General features: G+C 49.9%; 1 protein-coding gene across 1 annotated transcript in view; it reads right to left on the reverse strand.

Moving 5' to 3' along the window:
* The window catches only part of MSLN (mesothelin), a 42,162-nt gene extending 15,981 nt beyond the window's left edge, over nucleotides 1-26,181 (reverse strand). Inside the window, exons 1-14 of the mRNA XM_075899814.2 lie at nucleotides 26,043-26,181; nucleotides 25,616-25,699; nucleotides 16,108-16,148; nucleotides 15,393-15,414; nucleotides 15,260-15,287; nucleotides 13,649-13,733; nucleotides 11,138-11,299; nucleotides 10,255-10,457; nucleotides 8,233-8,324; nucleotides 5,378-5,508; nucleotides 2,966-3,087; nucleotides 2,414-2,585; nucleotides 982-1,197; nucleotides 719-889 (exon numbers count right to left, since the gene is read on the reverse strand). Coding sequence (XP_075755929.2) covers nucleotides 719-889; nucleotides 982-1,197; nucleotides 2,414-2,585; nucleotides 2,966-3,087; nucleotides 5,378-5,508; nucleotides 8,233-8,324; nucleotides 10,255-10,457; nucleotides 11,138-11,299; nucleotides 13,649-13,733; nucleotides 15,260-15,287; nucleotides 15,393-15,414; nucleotides 16,108-16,148; nucleotides 25,616-25,658 — 1,488 coding nt within the window. The 5' untranslated portion in view covers nucleotides 25,659-25,699; nucleotides 26,043-26,181. The remainder of the gene's footprint in view (nucleotides 1-718; nucleotides 890-981; nucleotides 1,198-2,413; nucleotides 2,586-2,965; nucleotides 3,088-5,377; nucleotides 5,509-8,232; nucleotides 8,325-10,254; nucleotides 10,458-11,137; nucleotides 11,300-13,648; nucleotides 13,734-15,259; nucleotides 15,288-15,392; nucleotides 15,415-16,107; nucleotides 16,149-25,615; nucleotides 25,700-26,042) is intronic.
* Nucleotides 26,182-26,956: the final 775 nt, after the last annotated feature.

Raw genomic sequence — 26,956 nt, forward strand, 5'->3', positions numbered from 1 at the left:
TGCCTAGAGAAGAAGCTCACTGGCCTGTCGCTCCACCCGGAGGAGGGGGGGAGGGAGTTGCCGAATGCCCCTCAGGACTGCTCACAAGCTATAAGCCCCAAAGCTTCCATCCATCTCATTCTCTTTCGCTGGGCGTGGAATTCTCCATGGACCCGGCGAGTTCAGCTCTTACTATGTAGCAGTGGCCTATGTCTGGTATGAGCATGGGCGGTGGGTGTAAGAGGCAGGGGAAGGCGTTGCCTTCCCAAAGCACCACCTGTGGCCCCGCCCACACTCCACCCCCTGCTTCAGCATGGCTCCCGGGCTCTCCCCAGGCTTCAGCCACGTTGAGGTGGGGGCCGTGTGCCGCCCACCCTCCCTGCACTCCAGGGTTAGGGAGGTGCCCCTGTGGGGAGGGGCTTGGCTCTTGAAGGGGGCGGGGCCTCAAGTGGAAGAGGCGGGGCTGAGGGGTTGCCTCCCCCAGCTCTAGGTTCACCCACCGCCCATGAGTACATGACCCATCCAAGCAAGTCATGCTCGCCTGGCTGGCAGCCAAGTTCCTCCCAGGGAAGAAACACACCCAGGCGCCGGCTGCACGGCCCTGTTAGCAAGCACATACATAGGCCTCTGCAGGTCTGCTCACGCCTGCTGGCAACACATGGTGCTCTCAACCAGGAAGAGTCACCGTCCGCCTCAGGCTCTGCTCAGGACGCCGCCTGGCTAAGAGAAAGGACCTCACCTTTTCCACCAGGGCCATTTTCAGGGCAGCGGGCGCGGCCTCGAGCTGCGCCACGAACCCAGGGATCCGAACCGCTTCCAAGATGGCATCCGGAGGCAGACTCTGAAGGCTGCTGCTGCTGACGCCGGCCACCAGACTCCCCAGCGCTGCCAGGCTCCGGCCGTCCGAGATCTGCGGCGCAAGCATAAAGCCACGGGCAAAGGGTTGGCCATGCGGGACTAGCCCTCCAATGCGGACAGAATGGAGACCTGTGCTCTTCGTACCTGGTAGCCAGAGCCGAGCAGTTTGCTAACGAGAGTGCGGGCTTGTTCAGCGTTCCAGCCGTGAACGCGGCTCAGGGACGGAAGCGACGCGTGGAGGTCTCCGTTGCTGACGCCATTCTCGAGCTGCGACAGGGACAGCCCGACGGCAGCCTGCCCCAGGGCATTCAGGGTGTCGGGAGGGAAGCGGTCGAATTTGTTCACCAACAAGGACGCAACCTAGAAAGAGCCCCCAGTGACGGAGGAGCAGTTCAGAATATCAGAGCCAATGAGCCAGCTTCTTGAGGGTGTGTCTACACTGCACGGCTATTTCGGGAGACGGGAGGTATCCCCAAATAGCTACCCAGTGTCTTAACAAGCCACCCGTGATTTCGAAATAGTTTTCAAAATAACGGGCGCGCTATTTCGGCATCCCAGCATCCCTCTTTCCCCTAGGGTTAAGAGATGTCTTGACATAGCATGTTATTTTGAAATTTGGCACTGTGTGCACGTGCCAAATTTCGAAATAGCCCATTTCGAAATTCAATCAAAAGAAGAGATGCAATTTGTGTAGCACAAGTTGCGTCTCTTACTTCGAGTGTACGGTGCTGTGTAGGCGCACCCAGAGGAAGGGTCTTTTCGGTGCGCTTGTCTTTTGAAGTCTTAATCCAGGGTCTCAAACTCCCAGCACACGGGTCAGTCCTGGCCGGAGCGATTTACAATCTGGCCCGTCGGCTGAGGGGTGCTGTCTGTTATTGGCCTCCGAGCCCCTCCCCTTCCTGCCTTCACTCTGCCCTCTTCCCCTATGGCACCCCGTCCCCTGAGCATGTGGCTTTGGGGATCACTGGGGACATCACTCTCTTGCTGCCATGGGACTTGCAGGGGTGGGAGTGCAAATTATTTCGCGTTTCCATCCCCTGAAAAGGTTGAGAGCCGCTAGTGTTGGGGCCAGGCAAGAAGGTCTAATCCCTGCTCTCTGTTTATCTAGGGCTCTCATTGAGTGGACAACACGGCAAGATCCGAGCAGCTTTCAGACTTTTGGCTCAATCATTGATTGGACAAGTCATTTAATGCCTCCATTTTCTTCACAGAATAATGGAGAGAATAATACTTCCTGCCTCAGGAAATGTTACCTGTAGTCAAAGTTCCCTCTAATTTTGTTTCCATCCATGTGTGGAATAAATTTTATCGCATGCACTGAGGCATGGGTGGATGTGCACCACCAGTAGAAACACATGGGTTGTGTGCACTCTGCTAGTCAGTTGAGTGGCATTTGACTCGCTCCTGGGCCAAGCACTCAGCTTACAGGGAACACGGGTGGTGGAGATAAATAGTATTACCATAGCGCGGGTTTGAGCTCAGGGCCATGGAAATGTGTTTGCTTCTGTCGGGAGCACTGTCCTTTCATGAGCTGTGGGGAAGAGGCTCACACCAGGCCATTAGCCCAGGGCATTACCTGTCGCTCCTCAGTTGTCAGAGACGGGGCTGGCCCCTCCTCGCGGGTGCCTGTGCGAATCCAACTTGACACACAGTTTTTAGTGATCCTCTGAGCCAAACGTAAAGCGTCCTGTCTGTCAAGACCACTCACTGCAAAGGGGCTGAGGTAGCAAACCAACCTGTCGGGGAGGCTGGAAGTGGGGAAAGGAGGACAAGAGACCAATGTCAGAAAGGAAGGCCTGTTCCCGCCATCAATCAAAGGCCAAAATTATGTTTCTTTTGTGATTGTGCGGAGGGTTCCATGTGCTGATTTTTTCCACAATCCCTATTGGCTTTTACATTCCCCCAGGCCCTGTGAAGTGTGGTAGCCTAACACCGATTTCCCAGAATAACCCAGTGTGCTTCTGGTTTTTAGTCGGGAGAGGGCACTGCACTGGAAAGCAGATTTCCCATCATTCCCTGAGGACTCTCTCTGACCCACAAAGAGGTCAACGTTAGCCACTCAAAATCAGTAGCCAGCAAAGATGTCGCTATAGAAGGACCCCAAGATACGCCACAAGTGTGCTCTTACCTTGCCAGCTGGAAGCTGGGTGCAGAGGTAAGCAATGAGGTGTAGTACACAGCCGTCTCCCTGGGTAAACTGAGGTTACTGACCAGCTGTAAGTTGACTGGATCTCGGGCAAATGTCTGAAGCTAAAAAGGATGACATGCAAAAGTAGAACAGGTTTGAACGGACATTTTAATCATACTCCCGGGGCTGCTGAAAGAGGCGGGTAATTGCCCCTGAGTCTGGTAGTTTAAAAGGGCCCGGAGTCTCAGGTGATGCTGAGGACTGGCTGGTAGTGGGTGTGGTTATCCTTAGCCCCACCCCTTCCACCACAGGCCCTGCCCCTTCTACCTCAGGCCCCACCTCTTCCAGGGTCCTAGAGCTAACCCCCCTCCCCCCCCCCAATTGCCCAGGGCCCAGCAAAGTCTGACGCTAGCCCTGCATATCCCTCATAGTCCTACATGGCAGTCAAAAAAAGTCAGAAGAGAATCTGAATGAGGAGATTCCAGTAGGTCACTAGTCAGAGCTAAACTAACAGAAAATTTGTTTGAGTGTGAAAAAATGATCATCGGAAAATCTGACGCTGCTGTCATCAGCCGCACACATGTGATCCTGCCATATCTTGGCTTTGGGCTCTGATGAGTGGTGAATACCATAGAGGGAATGAGGGACGGTTGTAAGTATTGGGCTCTAGTTTTGTATTGCCTTCCTTAAGTGTTCAAACATCATGCCTCAAAAATCAGGAGCGCAGCTTAAAAATTGTGATATTTAAAATAAATAAATGTGGGACTTGTTTAATTTGGCCTCTGTGTTCTCATCCCCTCAGGTCCAGTGGGGTCACATTTTAAGGCCTCTTTCTTAAAAATGTATTTTAAGTAAAAGCCGAATTTCTTATGTAATTGCAGGACTCTAGGAGCTGAGACTTCAAGAAAAGCACCAAACATCATGAGAGTCATTCGCCGGATTGTGCTTGTCCCTGGGGTGCCTTCATGGAAACAATGAATCCTCAGCATCTTTGGAAATCAGGCCTCTGAAACGTTAAAAATTTGTTTTTGCTTTTTTTTTTATGACCTGGGTGTGGTATGATTAGTGTCAAATTCTCTGCAGGTGATCATCTATTCAACTATATGATGAATCAAATAATATGTTTGAATACAAAAAAGGTCCGTGATGATTTAGGTTGGACATTAGGAAAAACTTCCTAAAGGTATGTCTAAACTACGGGGTTTTTTTTCAAAACAGGATATGCAGATTCGGTGGGAATTTGCATATCTTCTTCCAGTCGCTTTTTCGAAAGCGGGTCTTTCAAAAGTAAAAGTAGTCTGGACGCTTTTTCGAAAAACTGTGTAAACCTCCTTTTTTAAGGAAGAGCGGTTTTTTTGGAAAAAAGGGTTTTTTTTCCCTGAGAAAAACGCACCCAGACTACTTTCACTTTTGCAAGACCCACTTTCGAAAAAGCGATCGGAAGAAGATATGCAAATGCCCACAGAATTGACATATCCTCTTTCGAAAAAAAAATCGTAGTTTAGACGTACCCTAACTGTGAGGGTGGTTAAACACTGGAATAAGTTGCCTAGGAAGCTTGTGGAATCTCCATCTCTGGAGATATTTAAGAGCATGTTGGACAGACACCTGTCAGGGATGACTTAGATCAATGGTCCCCAACCTTTAGGGGTTGCCGGGTGTCCGGTGGCAGGGCCGCTCACACGCTGGGCGCCCACGGGCGGGGCTGCCCATGTGCCGGGCATCTACAGGTGGAGCTGCCCATGCGCTGCGGGCGGGACCAGCCCAGATCATTCGGCAGGTGCACATAAATGCCCCGGCGGGCTCCATGGCACCCGCGGGCACCGCATTGGGGACCACTGATCTAGACAGTGCTTAGCCCTGCCGCGAGGGGAGAGGACCAGACTTGATGCCCTCTCAAGGGCCCTTCCAGTTCTAGTGTTCTAGTATTCTATGATCTGACCTGTCCACCTGAATAACACAAGTCAAAAAAGTCATCAAATGATTTCTGCAGGAAACCCACAGCCTTTGTCTGAGCTGTAACATCTCGTCTAGAAAGCCATCCAGCCTCGCCTTAAAATCTGCTGATGCTGCTGACTCCAATTTGGTTTCTAGGATTTACCAGGAAGCCAATTTCAGTGCAAGAACAGAAACGTGACTCTGTTATAACGAGAGATGGACAAAATGAGTTGGGTGTAAAGAAGACCCCCACAGACCCTTTGCTGTATATAGCAAATGAAGTAAAACATTTCAGAGGGTCAAGAAAAAAAAACGTTAAAAAAATGTTTGCATCTTCCTGGCGTCAGTCAGGAGAGGAAGAGATTTAGCAGGTTACCATGAGGCCGGCTGCTTTCATCTTGCCCCAGACTCATTTGCACAGCTAATGTTTTGCACACTGCATGTTCTCCTCCACCATGCTGAGCGTGTACTTACAGTTCGCTTATCAGCAAAGAGCTGGAGGTCTCCCACTATTGCATGCTCCAGATAGGAACCCAGGTAATTCGCAAACCAAGCAGTGGCGCTCTGGCTTGGAAGAGGGGCATTGTAGCAATTCGGTTTTGATCCTGCAAAATATGGACAACCCCCTTGTAAAACCAAGGCTTCAACTTGCAGTCTGAAATCGTCTCGGAATGCCGAGCAGAGATAAATTAACCGAAGACTTCCCCAAGAGTTTGTGTTTGTATTCATGCATAATCTTGAGTTCTCCACTTGTAGAGGCATGCATTTGTGCTGGTTTTGCACAATCCTGAATGCAACCACACATGATGGGCTGTTTCACATTAACAAACAATTAAACACGAACCAGATAGTTCAGCTCTTCATTTGCTTCCTGTTTCTTAACTTTGCAGAAGAGAAAGGTTTGTTTTGTCTCAAAACATTTTCTAGCCACTCATCATCAGGGTATCTGTGTTCCTCAGATCCCGAAGTGATAGGTTACCATATATTTCCCCCATTCAAACTCTCAAGTACAGACAACCCCACATTTGTGCATTCAGCAAGTAGCTGCACATGGAACAGAAAATGCGCATGTGCATCTCTGTAGAGCCCTGTGATCCACGGATGTCTGCAGCTCATTTTATGGATACTGTGGCAGATATGGACACAAATTTTGGATCTAGAACCCTGCAAATTTGTGGCTATCCACTTTATAGGCACAGATTTGCCCTCATTTTTGCAGATGCAGATACCAATTTTGTGTCCACACAGGACTCTGCATATACGGTTGCCAGGTGTCCGGTATTCACCCGGGCAGTCCGGTATTTTCACCTCCTGTCCAGTAAAAAAATTCAGAGAATACCGGACACCTGAGATGTCTGGTGTTCTCTGAATTTTTCCCTGGCCAGGAGGTGAAAATGCCGGGCACTTACTCAGCACCCGGCCTCCCTCCCCCCCGAACCGTCCCTGGCCCTCAACACTCCCAGCCCCCCGATCCCAGCCCCCATGCTTACCTGGTTCCCCAAGGCTGCCGGCACAAAATGGCTGCCGACCTAAGGACCGCCCCGCAACCGTTCCTGTTTTCCTATCCCTGTACTCACTCTTAAAAGGGATATGCTGTTTTATTTTAATTTTTTTTTGGCTTAATAAGTCCTTGGAGTCTTTTTTTGTTTTGTTTTGTTGCTCAACAACTTTGGTCTCTTCCCCCCCTTTCCCCCCCCAACAGATTTTTTTCCCTTTTTGGGGGGGGGGGTGTTCACTATTTTTGTTTCAACCATCTGGCAACCCTATCTGCATATCCGGCTAGTTCTCTGAGGGCCTGTGACAGGGCATTTGCCCTGCACTGGCCCTTTAAGGGCAAAACCCAGGCCTTGAGTGAGGGCTGAGAGCGAAGCCCCAGCTGAGGTAGCTCTGCCAATGAGGGCCCAGCTGGGGACTATATAAAGAAGGGCTCCTGGGGGGAGAGGGAGAACTGACGGCTGCTCTGGACAGAGAGCAGGAGGGACCTGACTGCCAGGGAAGCAGGAGACTTTCTGAAGGCAGAGCAGGGCTGGGGAAGGATGGCAGAGCTGGGGAGGCTCTGGCCAAGCAAGCTCCCAGGCTGTAGACAGGCAGCTGTGGTAGACGGGGCAGCAGGTCCACACCCCTTTGCCCATGATGAGTGGCCATGTCAGACGGCAGTTTGCCCCTGAGGCAGGGGCTAGATGAAGACTGGCCATGGGTCACTGAGGCACGGTGGGGCCAGGGGACCTGGGTGTTCCCTGGGAGGAGAGCAGGGTACCCCTGGGAGGGATAGGACCCTGGAGTGCAAGCAGGGCAAACATCAACCCCCAGAAGGGGGGCTCGGGCACTGCCAGAGGGCCGTGTCTTGAAGAGGATGCTGTGGACAAAGAGAAACACGAGGCGGCACCAGCCAGAGGGAGGCGTCTAGCCAGCCAAACAAGCTAATTCCCAGGACTGCCCGCTGGAGGCGCTATGGTGGTGAGTCTACCCCGTGATAGGGCCTTAGGAACATTTGACCACCGCTGTCTCACTGCCATTTTGTAGATGCTCCACCGTCTCTTTGCGTGCATTCAAGTTTGTGTGTATGCTGCACCTTCTGCTAGACGAAATATGTGACACACATTGGCATCTTAATTGGCTCCCTTCCCCCAGCTGAGTTAACAGAAGTGGTTCGTGGACCAAATTCTGGACTGGCTTCAGCTAGGCGTTTGGTTGGCCAGAATGTAAATCATTGTGCTCATTGTATGAGAGAGCCCCGTGTTATCACCCCGTCCAGGCAAGGAACCTATTCTTGGTGGTCCATTATCATGCGACGCGCCCCCTCTCATGAGTATATGGGCACATTGCAAATCTGCGGCACCTCAGCCACGAGAGAGCCTGTGTCTAATCTTATATCTGATTGTTTTCAAGACTGTTCCACTTTCTAATTAGGACAAGGCTCCAGCCGTGCCCTGTAGGTCAGGGTTTTCCTCTCGCCTCAGTTCAACAGCCTTTACTTCCACAAACACTCCTAGAACCTTCTCCCTGGCACCGGAGCGAATCTTTCCTTCCTCAGCTCTCTGCCACATACTTCCTCCTCTCAGTCTGTCCCTCTTCTCCTTCCCTCTTCTTTACCTGAGGAAAAACCTTCTGAAGTCGCCTTAATTGGCTGCTGGTGGCTGATTAGCCTGCTGCCTCAGGCAAACTCTTAACTAACCTCAGGCTTCTGCCAGCCTTGGGCCACAGTCTCTGGCAAGTGCAGTCAGGAAACTGGAAACCATTCGCCCAGCTCCCGGCATGTCTGCCCTTCACCAGACTATAGTAGCCAGCCACCCTGGGTCTGTCACATCATGTGGAGGGAAGTCACTTACCATCCCCTTTGAGATAATATTTGAGCCCTTTGTAAATATTCTTCTGGTCTTCCGCTGTGAGGTTGGGATAGATGCCATTCAGGGAAGCAACTCTGGAAGCAAAAGCAGAGATTTCAGACTCAGGCAGACCCGGAAGGGCTCCCTCCTTTTCAGAAACAGGTCACCTGCCGGCGGTACTCGGCATCACGCTACTCATTGAGCAGGGTCTAGAGGAGGTTCTGAGCTAATGCCGTTGGTCCGTTTTCCAAGTCATATGATGGGACTGGCTTGCACGACTACTCCCATTCAACCCTGTGGCGATCATGCTGCTAATGCCACCGGCACCCTTTTGAAAATGCACCGGTGACGGCTGCAGGTTGCACGCACCGCGTGTGTGTCTGTCACATCACCTTGTCTGTCAATGGCAGTACGCGGAGGAGCTACATTCGCCAGTGTGAAGAGGCTCGTGCGTGGATCTAGACCAGCGGTTTTCAAACTTTTTTTCTCGTGACCCAGTTGAAGAAAATTGTTGATGCTGCAACCCAGTGTAATTTGACTGGAGTGCGGGCTCTGAGGTGGGGCTGAGGGTGAGAGCTTTGGGTGCAGGAGGGGGCTGCAGCTTTCAGGCTGGGGCAGGAGGGATTTACCTTGAAAGGCTCCCGGTCAGAGGTGCAGCGAGGGGGAGGAGGAGGGTCTAAGGCAGCTTCCTGCCTCTCCTGGCACCGCAGACCAGGCTGCGCCCCAGAAGCAGCCAGCGGCCGGTTCCCAGCCAATGGGAGTGTGGAGCTAGTGCTCAGGGCAGGGGCAGTGCACAGAGCTCTGTGTGCTTTCTCTCTCTGCCCCCACCTGGAGCTGGGCCTGTTGCCGGTGGCTTCTAGGGTGCAGCGCAGTCTGCGGTGCCAGGCCAGGCAGGGAGCTGCCTTAGCCCCCCTCACTGGTCACCTGAGCCCCCTCCAGCACCGAGACCCAGCGCTCGACATTCCACGGCCCAAACTGGGTGATGACCCATAGTCTGAAAACTGCTGGTCTAGAAGGCCTGATCTCAATCCAGTACAGTATCACCCTCCCCTCCGAAATGCTGACGGCACTGGTGGCTGTATAACAGTGTGAGCTAAGAGCTACTGGAGAATATTCACTTACAGCGGCTCTGAAGAGAGAGCCCTGTATTTCAGACATGGCTTAATTCTAACTCAAGCGGTTACCTGCTCACACCATCTGTCTTACACCAAACAAAATTCAGAGGCGCAGTAATATTCCTTCCTGGTAAGAATTACCCCCGTCAGTTAGCGTATACAACCCACACTCGTGCATAACCTACGGTTTTTCCTGACTGTGTATTTAAAAAAAAAAAAAAAGTTGTAGATAACCCGCGGACATGTATAACCTGCGGGTTATATACGCTACTTTAAGGTAATTGCACATATCAGGATAAACTACATCTCCGGGTGGGGGAAACGGAAAGCGCAGCACAGGTGAGTAAAAATAAACTTGTATACTCCGGGGGAGGGGAGGGCGGGGTTTGTAAAAACTTGTATAACCCACGGGTTATATACACTAATTCACAGTACTCTTTTTTCCAAGGCATTTCAATCATCTGTCCCTCCCATCCTTAACCCCTGTCAGCCTTAAAGGAGAGAACCTAAGAACGGCCATACTGGGTCAGACCAAAGGCCCGTCTAGCTGACACTGGCCAATGCCAGGTGCCCTAGAGGGCGTGAACAGAGCAGGGAATCATCAAGTGACCCCCTCCCCTGTAGAGACCTGGATACATTAAAGTGTGTGTCATTATGGGCAAAGGGAGACACTTCAGACTGTTGTAGGGTATTGGCTATTGTGGAAAGAGTTTAGGACAATGGCAACTATATTAAGGAGGCTTTGAGCCGGCTCTTCAGACGGACACGCGAATGGAATGAATTTAATTCTCCAATGGCATTTCAACGTCACACCAAGTGAGGCTGTGGTTCATGTTTTGCGGGATAGAGTGAGGGTAGGCTGGCTGTTCCCACAATATGGCAGCCTCCCCAGGTCCGTGCTCCCACTCACAGCTTGTGAAATCGTTCACAGGAGGTGTTTTTGGTCCGCAGACAAGTGAAGACCTTTGGGTTGACCACAAATGGCTGAAGTCTCTTGGGGAGCCATTGGGCTAACACAGAGGGGCTGGTGGCCTCAGGCAATTGCAGCAGTTTCTCCCATATGCCACTGAAGAAAATCACGTTCCACTCCTGTGAAAGAGGCCCGCGAGAGACCTGCAGGGAAGGAACAAGCAGAAAACGTATGAAGTCACATGGACGTCAACTTCCAAACAAACACAAATCCAGCTGGTTTTCTCCCACTACAATGGGGACTGTCTGGGACTGCTGGACATTACCGCAATGCAAATAATAACAACATCGGGTACAGTAGAGTCCGGATTATCCGTCCTTCGGTAATCCGACACTCTGCTTTATCTGACCCCGCAGCTCCCGGGGGCAAAGCGGCGCCAGCAGGAGCGACATCAGTGGCTCCAGGACAGCGACGGGGCAGTGAGCAGGGCCGGGCACCCGGGAGCTTCATGGAGGGAAGGGGCCAGGACACATACAGTAGAGTCCCTATCATCCGACATATTTGGTAATCCAACCACGTGTCGGTCCCGTTTAGGTCGGATAATTAGGACTCTACTGTATAACATATTTTATATCGTCTAGTAATTTTGGTCATGTAGCTTGGAACTATTTTTTGCCGGTGGTAGAGACCTCTGGCATGCTCTGAAGCCCAGGTTGGCTGAGATGTGCCATTCTTTACCTTTACTCCAAGTGGGAATACAATGACCGAAATATAGTAGCTGAACGGCTATACTGACTGTGAAATCTCATGGGTGTCTCATTTGCCTAGCATCCCCTGGCGTGAACATTTCGGAGGAACTAGCCATCAGATATATGGTACCTACCGGGTTACCGAAACTCTCCAGGGCAGCTGCAAGTAGATTGGTTTGGAGTTTGGAAAAGAACAAAATGGAATATGTGTAATCCATAGGACTGATGGGTACGGAGCTGAGGCAAGAATGCAAGGACGCAAGGAAATCATCCTTGAAAACCTGAAGCCAAGCGCTCTGGAAAAGAAAAGGGAATTAATGATACATAGTGTAAACCAGTGGTTCCCAAACTTTTCGGCATCACGCCCCCTTTTTGATTTTTGAGAAACCCTCATGCCCCCCACCCAAAAAAATAGCAGCAAAACTTGTTAAGCAAGGAACTGACCAGGGCTGAAAAACAAAAATAGCAGCAAAACTTGAGGTGGGATTGATTGGGGGGGGGGGGGGGGGGGGCGGGGAGCTGGGTCGCCTCATGTCCCTCCTGGAATTTCTTCACACACCCCAGTTTGGGAACCCAAAATAACTATTTTGAAATAGCGTGTCCAGATTACAGGGATGCCTCGAAATGAGTCTGAGGCAGGCTCCCTGAATGTGGACGCGCTACCTTGACTTAGAGCCCCAGGAAGCACTGGGGAGCAACAAAAATGATGAGGGGTTTGGCACGGGTCCCATATGAAGAGAGATTCAAAAGACTGGGACTTTTCAGCTTAAAGAGGAGACTAAGTGGGGATATGATAGAGGTCTATAAAATCTTGGCTAGTGTGGAAAAAGTGAAAAGTAAGTAACTTTTCCTTAATTTCCACAATATAAGAACTAGGGGTCACCAAATAAAATTAATAGGCAGCAGGTTTAAAGCAAACAAAAGGAAGTTTTTCTTCACTCAGCACGGTCAACCTGTGGAACTCCTTGCCAGAGGATGTGGTGAAGGTTAAGACTTTAACAGGGTTCAAAAAAGAGCTAGATAGATTCATGGAGGTTAGGTCCATCAATGGCCAGGATGAGTAGGAATGGTGTCCCTAGCCTCTGTTTGTCTGGAAATGGGTGACAGGAGAGGGATCATGTGAGGATTACTTGTTGTGTTCCCTCCCTCTGGGGCATCTGGTATTGGCCACTGTCGGCAGACAGGACACTGGGCTGGATAGACCATTGGTCTGACCCATTACAGCCGTTATGTACTTTGAATGACTCTGGGGAGTCGTTATTTCGAAATAACAGCAACTGAGTGTCTCCACTAATGCTATTCTGAAATAACTATTTCAAAATAAGTATTATTCCTTATCACAAGCAGGAGTTATTATTTTGAAATAACAAGCCCATTATTTCAAAATAATTTTGAAACAATGGGCTTGCTATATGTACGCTCACCTTATTTCGAAATAAGGGGCGTTATTTTAAAATAATTCCCATTGTAGACATGCCCATGGTGAGGAGTCAAAAGAAAGTGTCAGGTTATACCTATTTAGATTCTTTCTCGACTTAGGATTAAATTCAGAGGTGTGGCTATGTCTGACTCCAGATACACCAACCTTCACTTCCCGCAAAATCAGGGAAGAGCTTAGAGCAGGTAAACATTTTTTTAACAACAACAACAAAACCTTTTCCTGTCAAAATGGAAATTTCCCTAGAAAACGTCCCCAATCTAGTTAAATTGTTCACATTACCATCCAAAAACCAAAACGCCAAACATGCTTTGAAGAAAAATTTCAACAAAAATGGTTTTGTTCAGTTTTTTTCATGGAAACAAAAAAACAGCACTAGAGATGGTTGGGAAAAGTTGCTAGTGAAATAGCAACCTTGAAATACAGACGTGAGCTACTTTGCGTAAGTATTCTAAGATCTCAGTTCTCTTTCTGCTCAAGTGCAGGCTCTGGTGAGCGAGGTTTTCCTTCTCTGGAGATTTGGCTGATGGTACAAACACATTCGTCCCTACATTGTAAACGACATTTCTTGGGCTCTAATTAGTTCCTGAAACCTTCACTGTCCTGCCGCCTTATAAATTAGGATTGAAAACAATAGTATTGCCCCATCAAAATCAAGATGCTGCCTAAAGGAATTGGGATGGGTGGTCATGCAATGGTAGGGCCCACCAATTTTCTTCAAACACAGTGTCGAAATGCCAGCTGGGATCTGGCTAACTTAAGGAGGGATGCCCATGGAACACCCTTCACAGTCTAGATCAAGATTTTGGAAGCAGATGGAATCTCAGACTCCAACCTCGGTTTTACACAAGATCTACCGGTAACTATGTAATTTTACGATAGTTCTATACAGCCTTTCAGCAGAGCAGGGTTCATTTGCTGGCTGGCTCTTGACTGTAGCACAGCGCTTTAATCATTGGTGTATTGGTTAAGGTTCTCCTAGGGCACAGAAGCTCACACACAGAAGGAATGTTGGGCCATTTTTCATGTCTCGAAACCTTACGGGCAAGGTACTGGGAATCTGAGAATGTAGACACACCCCACGTGTTGGTCCCTCCGGGGGTAACCAGCTGTGCTGAGAAAGGTGACGGGATTTCTTTGATGTTAACGGGCTTTATTACAGTGGAAAATAAGCACATGCCCATGGAAAGAGAAGAAGCAGCTTTACCTCCGCACATGCATATTGGCCAAAAGCGATACTGCAGGGAGAACTTTCGCCCCTGGCGATTTTAAGGAGTGTCTCCTCGCTGACGCTGGAGGGCAAAAGGAATTATCTCAATTTTTGTGTTAGCCTCACCTGACTCACAACCGAGTGGCAGAACCGGGTGAACAGCAAAATATATCACACATACGTCCACAAATATCTTTGCAAAAAAAACCCCACATTCAACTCCCCATGATCCAAGGGGTTGGATGTTTCAGGAGCTGTCAGATGACCACTGAATTTGAGGGAAACGTTAGCGAATTCCAGATTTAAAGCGTAACATTTCATCCATTCAGGTATTCACTACTGCAGTTAGTGATTTGTTATTCCTCGCTTTAAAAAGTTTCAGGCCACCCATCAGGGAACAGAAACAGCACCGTGTGACTTTGGTGACCAATCACACAACACAGAGATCTAATACGAGATACGAAATGGTGAACATGAATGCCCAAGAACGATTTGCCAAAGCTACTCTGTGGACGCTGACAAATAATGGAGACATTTGCAGAAAACAAATTAAATCTGGACAAAGAGTGGGTCTATTCAAGTCCTGGGCACAGTGTCTAATAATTATTTCCATCGGGCCGAGTTCGGGTCTTCACAAGGTCTGAATGCAGCAGCTGTTTTCAGTGGTAACTATTTCACAGCAGAACATGGGCTTAAATTGCAGCCAGGGAGGTTTAGATTGGACATTAGGAAAAACTGCCTACCTGTCCAGTGGTGAAACACTGGAATAAATTGCCTGGGGAGGTTGTGGAATCTCCATCACTGGAAATATTTAAGAACAGGTTGTATAGACACCTGTCAGGGATGGTCTAGACCAGGGCTACTCAACATGTGTGGCCCACGGCCCGTTTGTTTGTGGCCCACGGTGCGGTTTGGGTTTATATGGAGTTCAACACGCAGCCCACGGGTGGGATCCTTGGAACGTGGCCTCCAGTGGGAACACAACGGCGAGGTATCTCTCAGGCGGGGTGAGCATTGAAAGACGCAAGCGGACGGGCTGGCTGGAACAGACAGGTACAGGGTGTCAGTGTTTCTAGCCCACAGGGAGGAGGTGCCGGGAGCACCGGGGCATTGTGGGACATGCTTTGTATTCATGCCCGTCAGTGTGAAAGAAGCTGTTGCCTATATTTGCATATATATTTGCATGTCTATGCAACCACACTGAAGTTGTGGCCCTAGGCATGTGCTGTGAGTATCGTTGTGGCCCCTGGGGCTTCCAAAGTTGAGTAGCCCTGATCTAGATGGTGCTGGGACCTGCCACGAGGGCAGGGGACTGGACTCGATGACCTCTCAAGGTCCCTTCCAGTCCTAGTGCTCTACGATTCTGAGAGTCCTGGCTTTCTGAGAAGCCCTTCTTCTCGGGCTCGTCCTGACTATGCCCAATCTCTCAAATTACTTCCACTTGGCTGCTCTGTAAACCTCCCCTCCTTGCACGCTGGGAGAGGCCCTAGGAAATACAACCTCCACGAGCAAAGGTGCTGCAGAAATGGGGCGAGTATCATTATCTGGCCATCCAAAGCAATGTCCCTTTACCAACATGCGTCATGCCGAAAGAATTGGCTCACGTACCTTTGCACTGGGGCACACACGGCAGCTTCTGCTCAAAAGAGAAAAAGGAGATCATGGAGGAAAGGTAGGCAAAGGACTTATTTGAAAAAAACCAACAACCCATTAATGGGCATTTCTACGGTGAGAAACTTACCGTCGACGGGGCCGCTGGTGCACTGAGCGGGGAGAGAGAGAGAGAGAGAGAGAGACCGTTATTTCGGGATCCAGTTTCAACCATCTCAAGATGCTTCATCCAGCCCCGGGCACCAGCCACCCAACATTCGGATTTGCATCCAGGATTCCAAACCCCTCCGGAGTCCAGATGCAGAGTTTTCATTTGGCCCGTTCTCACTAGAGCACCACTGGCAACACTCCGGTTAGTGTTGGGCTCAGCTAGCCCCTCCAAGTGTAGGGGCGCTTGCTCCAAGCCAGCTCTAGTGAGTTCTCTGTTCAGTCCGAAACAGGACAGACTGTTCCCCGTGGGGCAGCAGGAGCAGTGAATGGGAAAGGGTCAAAGCTGTGCAGAAGTGCAAGTAACAAACACCCGCGGCTGGGCACGTTTGCTCATTCCCTTGCAGAACTGTGGGCTCCCAGCCTGCCACGCTCGCCCTGCGTCTGATTCCCCAACGAACTCAGGACCCCGATCAGACACGGCAGGGGAAGGGCAGTACGTTGACGACGTACAAAACAGGGAGGAGAGAGGAATATGGGCGCTCCCCCCGTAGTCATGGGACGGAATTGGGCCGCTGGGTTTCTAACTCCCATTGATCTATGGGGATCAGGCGTGGAAGCGGCCAGACTCCAATTCACGCGGGCTTGGCAAGTGAGCCAAGAGGCGATTTCTTTAGAGTACGGAAAGATCTGCTTACTGGGTACGTCGCAACGGAACCCGCCACTGCCATCAGCCCACCTGAAAGACAACAAGCCATGTCAGAATCCAGCTCAGAGACCGTCGCAACTAGCTTTGCAGGGTGGCTTACCCCCATCCACCCTGCAAAGGCGGCTCAGCCAGCGGCATTACACCATCCATTCATTGCCTTCTTTCTGCCGTGGCCTTATGCTCCTCCTTTTTCTGTCTCTGCAGCCCTTGTCTCCCTTCTGAACATGGGCTGTGTAGCTGAACACGGGGTGTGTGTGTACCTGGTCACGTGTCATGTGCAGGCATGTTGTAGTTCTCTAGCTGCTGTCCAAAGCTGCTATTGATTTGGGGGGTGGGAGGATAAACAGCAGCAGATTGGCTGGGATGGAAACCAATGTCCCTCCATCCCCACACCAGGCAAAGCCCAGAGAGCAAGCAGGGACATTTCCCTACATGGCTTCCTGCCTGAATCATGGAATCACATAATCCCGGGGCTGGAAGAGACCTCAGGAGTCATCGAGTCCAGCCCCCTGCCAAAGCAGGACCAACCCAACTCAATCATCCCAGCCAGGGCTTTGTCAAGCTGGGACGTAAAGCCCTCTAGGGATGTCCTTCCATCCCCACACTAGGCAAGTTACAATAGGGGAGGTCTAGGTTGGATATTAGGAAAAGCTATTTCCCTAGGAGGGTGGGGGGGGGTCACTGGGATGGGTTCCCTAGGGAGGGGGAGGAATCTCCATCTCTAGAGATGTTTAAGTCTCAGCTTGACAAAGCCCTGGCTGAGTTGATTGAGTTGGGGTTGGTCCTGTTTCGGGCAGGGGCCTGGGGGCTGTCCACAGCCTTTCTGTAATCCTGGACTCAGTACTCCAGGTGTGGCCTCCCTAGTGCCGAATGAAGGGGAAGAATCACTGCCCTAGCTCGGCTGGCAATGCTCCTCCTAATGCACTTGGAGGAAATCCTCCGTGGGGGCCGCAGGGGAAGTTTGGTCTCCGTGGGCCACCCAGTCCTGGGCTTCTGCCAGCAAAGATGCCAGTCCGTTCCAGGAGCAGCGATGGCTTGGAAGATGTAGAGAGTGGGCAGCTGCATGTTGTCTGGCCGACGTAGGCTAACCTTGCAAGGGCCAGCAACAAAAATGCAGGTGAGGAGTCGGCGAGGAAAAGGAAGCGGGATAAGACCCTTCGACAGAGTTCGGAGGAAGCTGGGAGCCAGCCCAGGAGTTCTCCGAGAGGGGACCCTGACAAACACCAGCAGCCAAAGGGCAAAACTGGAGGTCAAAGGGATTCTAGGCAGATGTGCTGCAGGAACCCCCAGAGAGACATTGCTACGGATGTGCAGACAGCTTTCTGGGGAGCTGCTTTAAAGAAAACAGCCTGGCAAGGCAGGCACATGATGGGTCTGAGCAAGGTCACATTAGTTTGCTTCTTGTTGCCAGTCTTACTCACTACACTCTGAAGGCATCTGTGTTTCCCTTGCTTCCTCCATGAATGTATCCAGCTCTTTTTTGAACCCTGTTACGTCCTGGTCTTCCCAACATCCTCTGGCAAGGAGTTCCACAGGTTGACTATGCATTGTGTAAAGAAATACTTCCTTTTGTTTGTTTTTAAACCTGCTACCTATTCATGTCATCTGGTGACCCCTAGTTCTTACGTTATGGGTACAAGTAAATCTCTTTTCCTTATTCACTTTCTCCACACCCATCATGATTTTATAGACCTCTGTTGTATTTCTCCTTTTCTAAGCTGGAAAGTCCCAGTCTTTTTAATCTCTCTTCCTATGGCACCTGTTCCAAACCCTTCATCATTTTTGTCGCCCTTTTCTGATCTTTTTCCAATGCTAAGGTATCTTTTTTTAGATGAGGTGTCCACTTCTGTATGCAGTATTCAAGATGTGGGCGTCCCATGGATCTATACAGAGGCAATAAATATTCCCTGTCTTATTATGTATCCCTTTTTTAATGATTCCTAACATTCTGTTTGCTTTTCTGACTGCTGCTGCACACTGAGGCTATGTCTACAGGCTTTTTGCGGAAGAGATCTTCTGCAAAAACTTCTTGCGCAAGAGTGTGTCCACACTGCCAGAGCGCATCAAAAGTGATGCACATTTGCACAAGAGAGCGTCCGCACTGCATGGACGCTCTCTCGAAAGGAAGTGCTGATAGCTATCCACAGAATAGCCACCAGGGCACCTGTGCTTTTTCCTCTTTCCTGTTTTTGTGCAAAAAACCCTGTTGCCCATCCACACAACCTTTTTGTGCAAGAACTCTTGTGCAAAAAGGAGTTATCCTTCACAGAAGGAGGAATTCCTACACCAGAAAAAATCCCTCTGTTCTTTCGTTTTACTTGCGCAAAAACACGCTTGAGGTGTGGACACTCTGTGGCTACGTCTAGACTGGCATGATTTTCCGCAAATGCTTTTAACGAAAAGTTTTCCGTTAAAAGCATTTGCAGAACAGAGCGTCTAGATTGGCACGGACGCTTTTCTGCAAAAGCACTTTTTGCGGGAAAGCGTCCGTGCCAATCTAGACGCGCTTTTGCGCAAAAAAGCCCCACTCTCCATTTTCGCCATCGGGGCTTTTTTGCACAAAACAAATCTGAGCTGTCGACACTGGCCCTTTTGCGCAAAAGGACTTTTGCCTGAACGGGAGCAGCATAGTATTTCCGCAAGAAGCTCTGATTTCTTACATGAGATCGGCAATGTTCTTGCGGAAATTCAAGCGGCCAGTGTAGACAGCTGGCAAGCTTTTCCGCAAAGGCAGAAAAACTTGCCAGTCTAGACACAGCCAGTGAGTTTTTGCACAAAGATGGCTGCCGTGTAGCCTGAATGGATGTTTTCAGAGAACTATCTGCAATGGCACCAAGGTCTCTTTTGAGTTGCATAATCCCCTTGCCAGACTGCACAGATGGGGGAAGCCAAATGAGGATCCAGGGACCCCTCAAGTTCACAGTGTAACTGGTACCTTCAATGGGGTGTGTGCCACATGGCCCTGTTAGGATCAGGGCTGCTACACATATGACTGCAGAGGAGAAGGCATGACCTGCCCTCAAGGGCTTCGAGTCCCACGGCAGGCAAGTTGGAGCGAGCGAGGGCGATGAACAATAGAAAGGCACGGAGACGGGCGGGGTAGGGCGATGGTTATCAGCCCCCGCCGCTCCGTGGGGAGAGGCACCACTCAACAGTGCTGATTCATTCCCAGGCGGCGGTTTTGTGGGTTTGTTTTCCTAACCCGGCCGCTGGTACTTGACAGGCACGCCGTGTTCTGGGACTCGTTCCACCAAGGCTGCTCCCCGAGTCAGCCTTCCTGACCTCAGCAGCAGAGCAAGGAGCAGGCGGAGGCTTTCACCGTATAACCTGGCCCATCTCAGAAGGAGGGCCGGGAAGCAGGCCTGCTCATTGGAGTCCTTTGGAAAGGACTGGATGGATCATAGAATCATAGATCACTAGAACTGGAAGGGACCTCGAGAGGTCATCAAGTCCAGTCCCCTGCCCTCATGGCAGGACCCAGTACTGTCTAGAGTCGACCATCCCTGATAGACATTTATCTAACCTGCTCTGAAATATCTCCAGAGATGGAGATTCCACAACCTCTCTGGGCAATTTATTCCAGTGTTTCACCACCCTGACAGGTAGGAACTTTTTCCTAATGTCCAACCTAAACCTCCCTTGCTGCAGTTTAAGCCCGTTGCTTCTTGTTCTATCCCCAGAGGCCAAGATGAACAAGTTTTCTCCGTCCTTCTTATGACACCCTTTTAGATTACCTGAAAACGGCTATCATGTCCCCCCTCAATCTTCTCTTTTCCATACTAAACAAGCCCAGTTCTTTCAGCCTTCCTTCATAGGTCATGTTCTCTAGACCTTTCATCATTCTTGCTGCTCTTCGCTGGAGCCTCTTCAATTTCTCCACATTTTTCTTGAAATGCGGTGCCCAGAACTGGACACAATACTCCAAGGCTGTGTCTAGACTGGCAAGTTTTTCCGGAAAATCAGCTGCTTTTCCGGAAAAACTTGCCAGCTGTCTACACTGGCCTCTTGAATTTCCGGAAAAGCACTGACGATCTCATGTAAAATCAGCAGTGCTTTTCCGGAAAAACTATGCTGCTCCTGTTCGGGCAAAAGTCTTTTTCCAAAAGACTTTTGCGCAGAAGGGCCAGTGTAGACAGCATAGTTCTGTTTTCCGCAAAAAAGCTCCGATCGTGAAAAAGGCGATCGGGGCTTTTTTGCGGCAAAGTGCGTCTAGATTGGCCACACACGCTTTTCGGCTAAAAAGTGCTTTTGCGGAAAAGCATCCTGCCAGCATCTAGACGCGCTTTTCCGAAAATGCTTTTAACGGAAAACTTTTCCGTTAAAAGCATTTTCGGAAAATCACGCCAGTGTAGACGTAGCCGAATTGAGGCCTAACCAGCGCCGAGTAGAGCGGAAGAATGACCTCTTGTGTCTTGCTCACAACACACCTGTTAATGCAGCCCAGAATCATGTTTGCTTTTTTGCAACAGCATCACACTGCTGACTCATATTCAGCTTGTGGTCCACTATAACCCCTCAATCCCTTTCTGCCGTTCTCCTTCCTAGACAGTCGCTTCCCATTCAGTGTGTGAGACAAATTGTTCTTTCCTAAGTGGAGCACTTTGCATTTGTCCTTATTAAACTTCATCCTGTTTCTCAGCCCATTTCTCTAGTTTGTCCAGATGATTTTGAATTATGACCCTGTCCTGCAAAGCAGTCACAACACGCCACGGGGGAGTCCCGCTCTACACTCCGCCACCCAGCCAAAAGGAGGCTCCTGCTTCTGGCTTGACCTGTTTGATGCCCGAGGGTGGTTCCCGGGGAGAGAGCTAATCCGCCTCCCGCATCTTTGGCACCTGTCTGTTAGCCTGTGTTGTGGTTCGCTGGCTCTTGAAAGGAACACGGCTCTTCTCCCCCCTCCCCACCCGCCTTCCCCTCTCCTTCCCGGCGCATGTTACTAGGACCCCCGTCGAACCAGTCGCTTCACGCCAGGCAGAAGCCAGAGCCGGGAGGCTGCCAGGACACTAAGCAGGAAGAGCCATGTTAACCAATGCCCTGCAGCCAGACAGACTCCAACCTGTGGGCCTGAGCCACAGTCCACTGGAGTCCGGGGGAGACTTGCCAGGGAATTCGAGGGGTGCAGGACCAGCCCACAGAGGAACTGCAGGGGTGAAAGCTGCTTCCGTTTCTCACAAGCACCATATTGCAACCCTCCCGAGGGAGGGGGAGGGGCTCAGGGCAGGAGGTTGTGTGTGGGGGGAAGGGGATATGACAGTACCTGTAAGAAATGTAAGTGTGGGGTGGAGTGGGGGGGGCGTCAGGGCAGGGAGTTGGGGTGCGGAGGGTGCAGGAGTCAGGGCAAAGGGATGGGGAGGCTCAGGATAAGGAGCTAAGGGTGTGGGGGAGGTGCAGGAATCAGGACTGGGGGGCGAAGAGCAGCTCAGGGCATGGGATTGAGATGTGGGGGGCACAGGACAGGGGATGGGGGGCTCAGGACAGGGGGCCGGGTGCATGGGGGAGTGCAGGAGTCAAGGCTGGGGTGTGTGAGGAAGTGCTCAGAGCAGAGGGTTTGTGGGGGGCCTTCCTCTCCCTCCCTGATAGTGACAGGAAGGAGAACAAGCAGCATCTGGGTACAAATCTCGGGGAAGGGAAATGGGGGAAGGGGGGTTCAGCCCCTCCTGCCCTCTCTAAATGGCACCCCTTTGGGGGAGGGGAGGTTGGGACAGTCCTGGACCGGTACAGGGGCTCGGGGCAAACCTGGGCCTGTCCCACCTGCAGCCAGGTGACCTGCTGTGGCTGGGTCTCTGGCCCACGCAGCTCGTGTTCCTGCGCTGCCCGGCGGGTCCAGCCAGGGCGGGGAGAGAGGAGCAGCAGCACAGGCTGGGATGTGGGCGACTCCCTCCCAGGAGCAGGCCAGCCTGCGGGAGAACTCCAGGAGCCTGCTTGGGAGTCTCTCATCTGCCTCCTGCTGCGGTGGAGCGCTCCAGCCGGCCGGCACCTTTTTGCCAGAGCAGTGCACCAGGGAGCCCTGCCTCACTGTCCCCTCTGAACATAATAACGGCCGTACTGGGTCAGACCAAAGGTCCTTCTAGCCTAGTATCCTGTCTACCGACAGTGGCCAGCACCAGGTGCCCCAGAGAGGGTGGACCAAAGACAACGATCAAGCAATTTGTCTCCTGCCATCTCTCTCCAGCCTCTGACAAACAGAGGCCAAGGACACCATTTTATCCCCTGGCTAATAGCCTTTTATGGACCTAACCTCCATGAAATTATCTAGCTTCTCTTTAAACTCTATTATAGTCCTAGCCTGCACAGCCTCCTGTGGCAAGGAGTTCCACAGGTTGACTACACGCTGAGTAACTCTGAGTAACTGAGATGCTCGAGGACACGCTATCTAGTCCTGGACCCTGCCTCCTGCTACACACGAGCAGATCGGCCGACCATCTGGTCCACAACCTTGTCTTCAGTGCTGAATTATTCTTCCCTTTTCCCGGCCCAGCATGGCTCCTGCATTATTCAAAATCACTCCCACCACACCCACTGCGGGGAACTGTGGTCAGACAGGATTAAGTGGCATGACCAAGGCCACACGGGAAGACTGGGGAAGAACTGGCCCTCCAGGCATTTTCCTCCCTAGGAGGAAGGCCAGAAAAGACTTCCTGATGCGCCCTAGTCTCACACAGTATCAATGTCCTCGGAAATAATTTCTTCATCCCCGGGGTGGCGACCTGCCTTCTTACAGCCTGAAGCACGAAGGAGAGGAATTGTTCAGGGTAGCCAGAGGGGACAAATCTAGCAGTTACAAGGTGAAACCAAGCAAAGGGAAATTTAAGCTACTTGGTGAGAAGCAATTTCCTGTTGCTGGTTTCCTGTTTGCCCGTGGCTTGAGGCTTTTACAGCCAGACGGGGGAGGGCCTTGGAGATTGGCTAATGAAGATTGTGCCCTGGGGAACGAAATCGTTGGGATGGATGGGGTGAAAGGAGTGAGGGTTACTAGATGACCAAATAGGTCTGGTCTTCCTCTATGACCAGGCCCAGAGTTCACTGAGGTTAACGAAGGGTCCCTAATTACTGTACTCACCTGGGCGGCAAGTATTCTAACTTACAATGGCTGTTCTCATTCATGTCATCAAGTGCCACACCTTTTGGATGATTACATGAAGTGCTATCGTTGAGGTATCATGTCCCATAGCCAAAAGGGGGAACTTTCCCCTAGGTACACATTTCGTACGAGAGAAAGCTCTGAAGATTTGTATGCAACAGCAAATATGTGAGTGTTTCTTTGCCAGAGGATGGCTTTGAAGCACTAATGCCTGCTCCGAAGTAGTTGGAAATAGAGACGGGGACATAAACATTACAACCCTTTCTTCTAGGCTGCCTTTGGGCTCAGGTATGCAAAGGGCGTGTATCTGAGCCCCTGCCTTGATCTTAGAAATCTCATAAGCAGATGCTTAACTTTAACTTTAACTTGACTGGGATGACCCATTATGAAATGAGCTTTCAGTATGTTCCACACCTCACTGACATCAAAAGCTAAGCAGGGGACACTCCCAGCCTACTCAATCAGCCTCATTAGCACCGGCATTATAATTGACAGGTACTTCCCCATCCCCCCCTTCATTTTCTGTTATCATTCTGAGTCCCCCGGGGGCTTTTTTCTTGGCTCAAGCTCCTCAGAAGAAGTGGGTTTTGCCCACGAAAGCGTGTCTTTTTTCTCCTTTTTTCCCCTCCTCCCCCCACTTCCCTTATTTATTCTTGGATCTGGACTTTTAATACTCCAGTCATCTGAAGAAGTGGGCTGTGCCCACAAAAGCTCATGACACCATCTACCTGTTTTGTTAATCTTTATGGTGCTACTAGCCTATTGGTTGTTTTTTAAGTTTTTCTAGTTACAGACTAACTCGGCCCCCCTCTGAAGTGTGTGTGTGTGTGTGTGTGTGTGTGTGTGTATTTAGTCTCTAAAGTGCCACAGGACTACTCATTGTTTTTGAGCACTTGAGGAATCTCATTGACGTCAATAGGGTGGTGCTACTCATGTTCTTCTTCTAGGCTCATGGTTTTTATTTGTCATGGACTCTGAGCACAAAAGTTTCCCAGACTGTAATGAAGACCTCAGCTTCCCAAGAAACCCAAATACAGGTAATACTCAATTCATCTCCCATGGTGCGGCTGGTACACAGAATCCAGTTGCTGTTTCCACTACAATGTTTACATCTCTCTAGTACTAACGCATCCAAGGACTCTGTGAATATTCTTAGCTGGCTTTATCATTGGTTGTGATGTGAACCATATTACTATAGAGACAGACCTATGGCAGAGACATCACGGTCGAACCTCACCAAACTTTTAGAAAGTTTGTGTCTCAATCAAACTCCAGATCTAAATATCCCGCCTGACATTATCTCTGGTGCTGATGGAGTTATAAAAAAAAATAAATCCTAGCATCATCGAGATGTCGGGCAGGAAAGGCACTCAAGAAGTCATTAAGTAGGACTACGGAAACCTAGAACCCCCTCGACAGGTGTTTAACCAACCTGTTCCTAAAAACCTCCAGTGACGACTGTGATAACACAAACATGATCATAACTTCAGGTGTGAAATTAAGGGAAAAGTGCAGATGAATTTTAAAGAAGCCAATAGGGCAAACATCCTTTAAGTAGCAAAAAAATTGGGAGTAGAGGAATACAAAAAGCATCAGATAGGCTACATTTACACGGCAGATTTATTTTGGAATAAGCTATTCCAAAAGAAATACTCCAAAATAGCTTATTTTGAAATAGTGCATTTACACTACAGGGAATCCTGGACATTAGTCCAAGTCAGGCTCCTCAAATGTGGACGTTCTACCTTGATTTAGAGCCCCAGGAAGCCCTGGGGAGTAATTACTTTGAATGGCCTGGAGGAGGCGCTATTTCGAAATAGCAGCAATGAAGCATCCACACTACTGCTATTCCGAAATAGCTATTTCGGAAGAGGCGTTATTCCTTGTGGAACGAGATTCACAAATGCCGAAATAAGATGCTCATTATTTTGAAATCATTTCATAATAACCGGCTAGCTGTGTAGACGCTTGCATAGTAATTTCGGAATAACAGATGTTATTCTGAAATAACGCTGCTGTGTAGTTGTACCCTATTGGACGAATCGTTTCTTCAGTGAATGCTTTTCAGGACGTTCCTTGCCACCGAAACAAGTGTCAGAGAGTGAAAGAGAGAGACAGATATGCATATAGCAATGACTCTTTAAAAATAAGACACACAAGAATCTATGACCATATCCTTTCTATTTGTTTACTAAAGAGCCTAACATATTTTGATTGTGTGTTACAATAAATAATAGCAACAAAAGGCTGGCGATTTAGTAATTTTTTATAGCAACAATCAAAAGAATTTGGAAGTGATCTTTTACCATAGTGTTTTCCAGGGAGAAAATACTATTTCAGAAGAGATTTGCTTCAATAAGAGCCCTTTGGAAGGATATCATAGAGGGTGGTTGTGCACCCAAATAATATTACTCACCAATCAGAAGAAGCAAACCCAGCCCTCCGTGTCCAGGTGCCATTGCTGTGACCGCTCTCTTGGGATCCGTCTGCACTGTCGAGTCTGTGCACAGCCGCAAAGAGAAATCAAATGTATTTTAGGGGCATCATATTTAATTGCAATATCAAAAGATGCCAAACGTATCTGCAGGAGGTTAGGAAATAACGCAGACACCCGTTCAAATGATGTGCCTTTTCAAAGATACGGACACCAGCTGAAATTGGCCTGACCTGCGTTAAGGAACCTGCTGCCTGATTTTAGTGCTAGCGTATGTGCAGCGATTTGAGCATTAGAATCATTTTGGCTGTCATGCATTTCCTATAGCAAACAGCCTGCCCCTCGTCAAAGAAAACAACAGGTTCCATGGAAAACAAAGGCAGGGAGTCCTACCCAGAGCGGCACATACCTCTGAGTTCTCAGTTGCCTCTCCTCATTGTGTGTGTGGTTGGAAACGGCACAGTAGACGAGGGCTGCTTTTCACTGCACGGATCAGGGTGTGGCTCTCAGTGCGTACAAACTTCATTTGAAGTGACAGGATGGAGGGTGAGTGTCCACCACACCTATAATCGCTGGGGATGTCAGTAGCAAAACCAGAACTTGTCAATCTCCCAGGGTACAGCCAGGAAAGGCAAAGGTCAAGCGGAGGGCCGCATGGAACAGGCAGGGTTAAATTAAAAGAAGGGCATCATTTTTCTATCCCATCCATAGATCTCTCAGTCCTGCTCTATTCTAGGGAGTTATTTCGAAACAACTCCCCTTAGATCGAGTGTATAAGGGGAGCGTCCACACAACCAAGACCGCTATTTCGAAATAATGGACTGGTTATTTTGAAATCTGTCCTCCTGCTTTCCTCAGGGAAGAACGCTAATTCCGAAATCGTTATTTCGAAATAGCATTAGGGTGGATGCTCTGGTGCCACTGTTTCAAAATAACGACTCCCCAGAGGCATTCGAACTAATTACTCCCCGGTGCTTCCTGGGGCGCTAAGTCAAGGTAGTGCGTCCACATTGACGGAGCCTGCCTCGGACTCATTTCGAGGCTTCGCCGTAGTGAGAACACGCTATTTTGAGTTTGTTATTTCTGGAGTTATTACATTGATTTTAGTTACTTTAAATAGTTTCCTAGTGTGGACACACCCCCAGTGGCGCCAACCTATCATCTGGGTGAAGAAAGGGAGAGCAGAGCAGCGCTTTGACCGCAGCCGTCTGAATGTAGGTTTTTCTGACATAGAAATTCGTCTTCAAGCTCTGCTGAAGCCAACGTATTGAAGCTTTGAAAGCAATGTGGAGGGCCCTGCTGAGGTCAGAGTGTAGCCCTCCA

The sequence above is a fragment of the Pelodiscus sinensis genome, chromosome 15 (assembly GCF_052426305.1).
Source record: "Pelodiscus sinensis isolate ZL-2025 chromosome 15, ASM5242630v1, whole genome shotgun sequence".
NCBI lineage: Eukaryota > Metazoa > Chordata > Testudines > Trionychidae > Pelodiscus > Pelodiscus sinensis.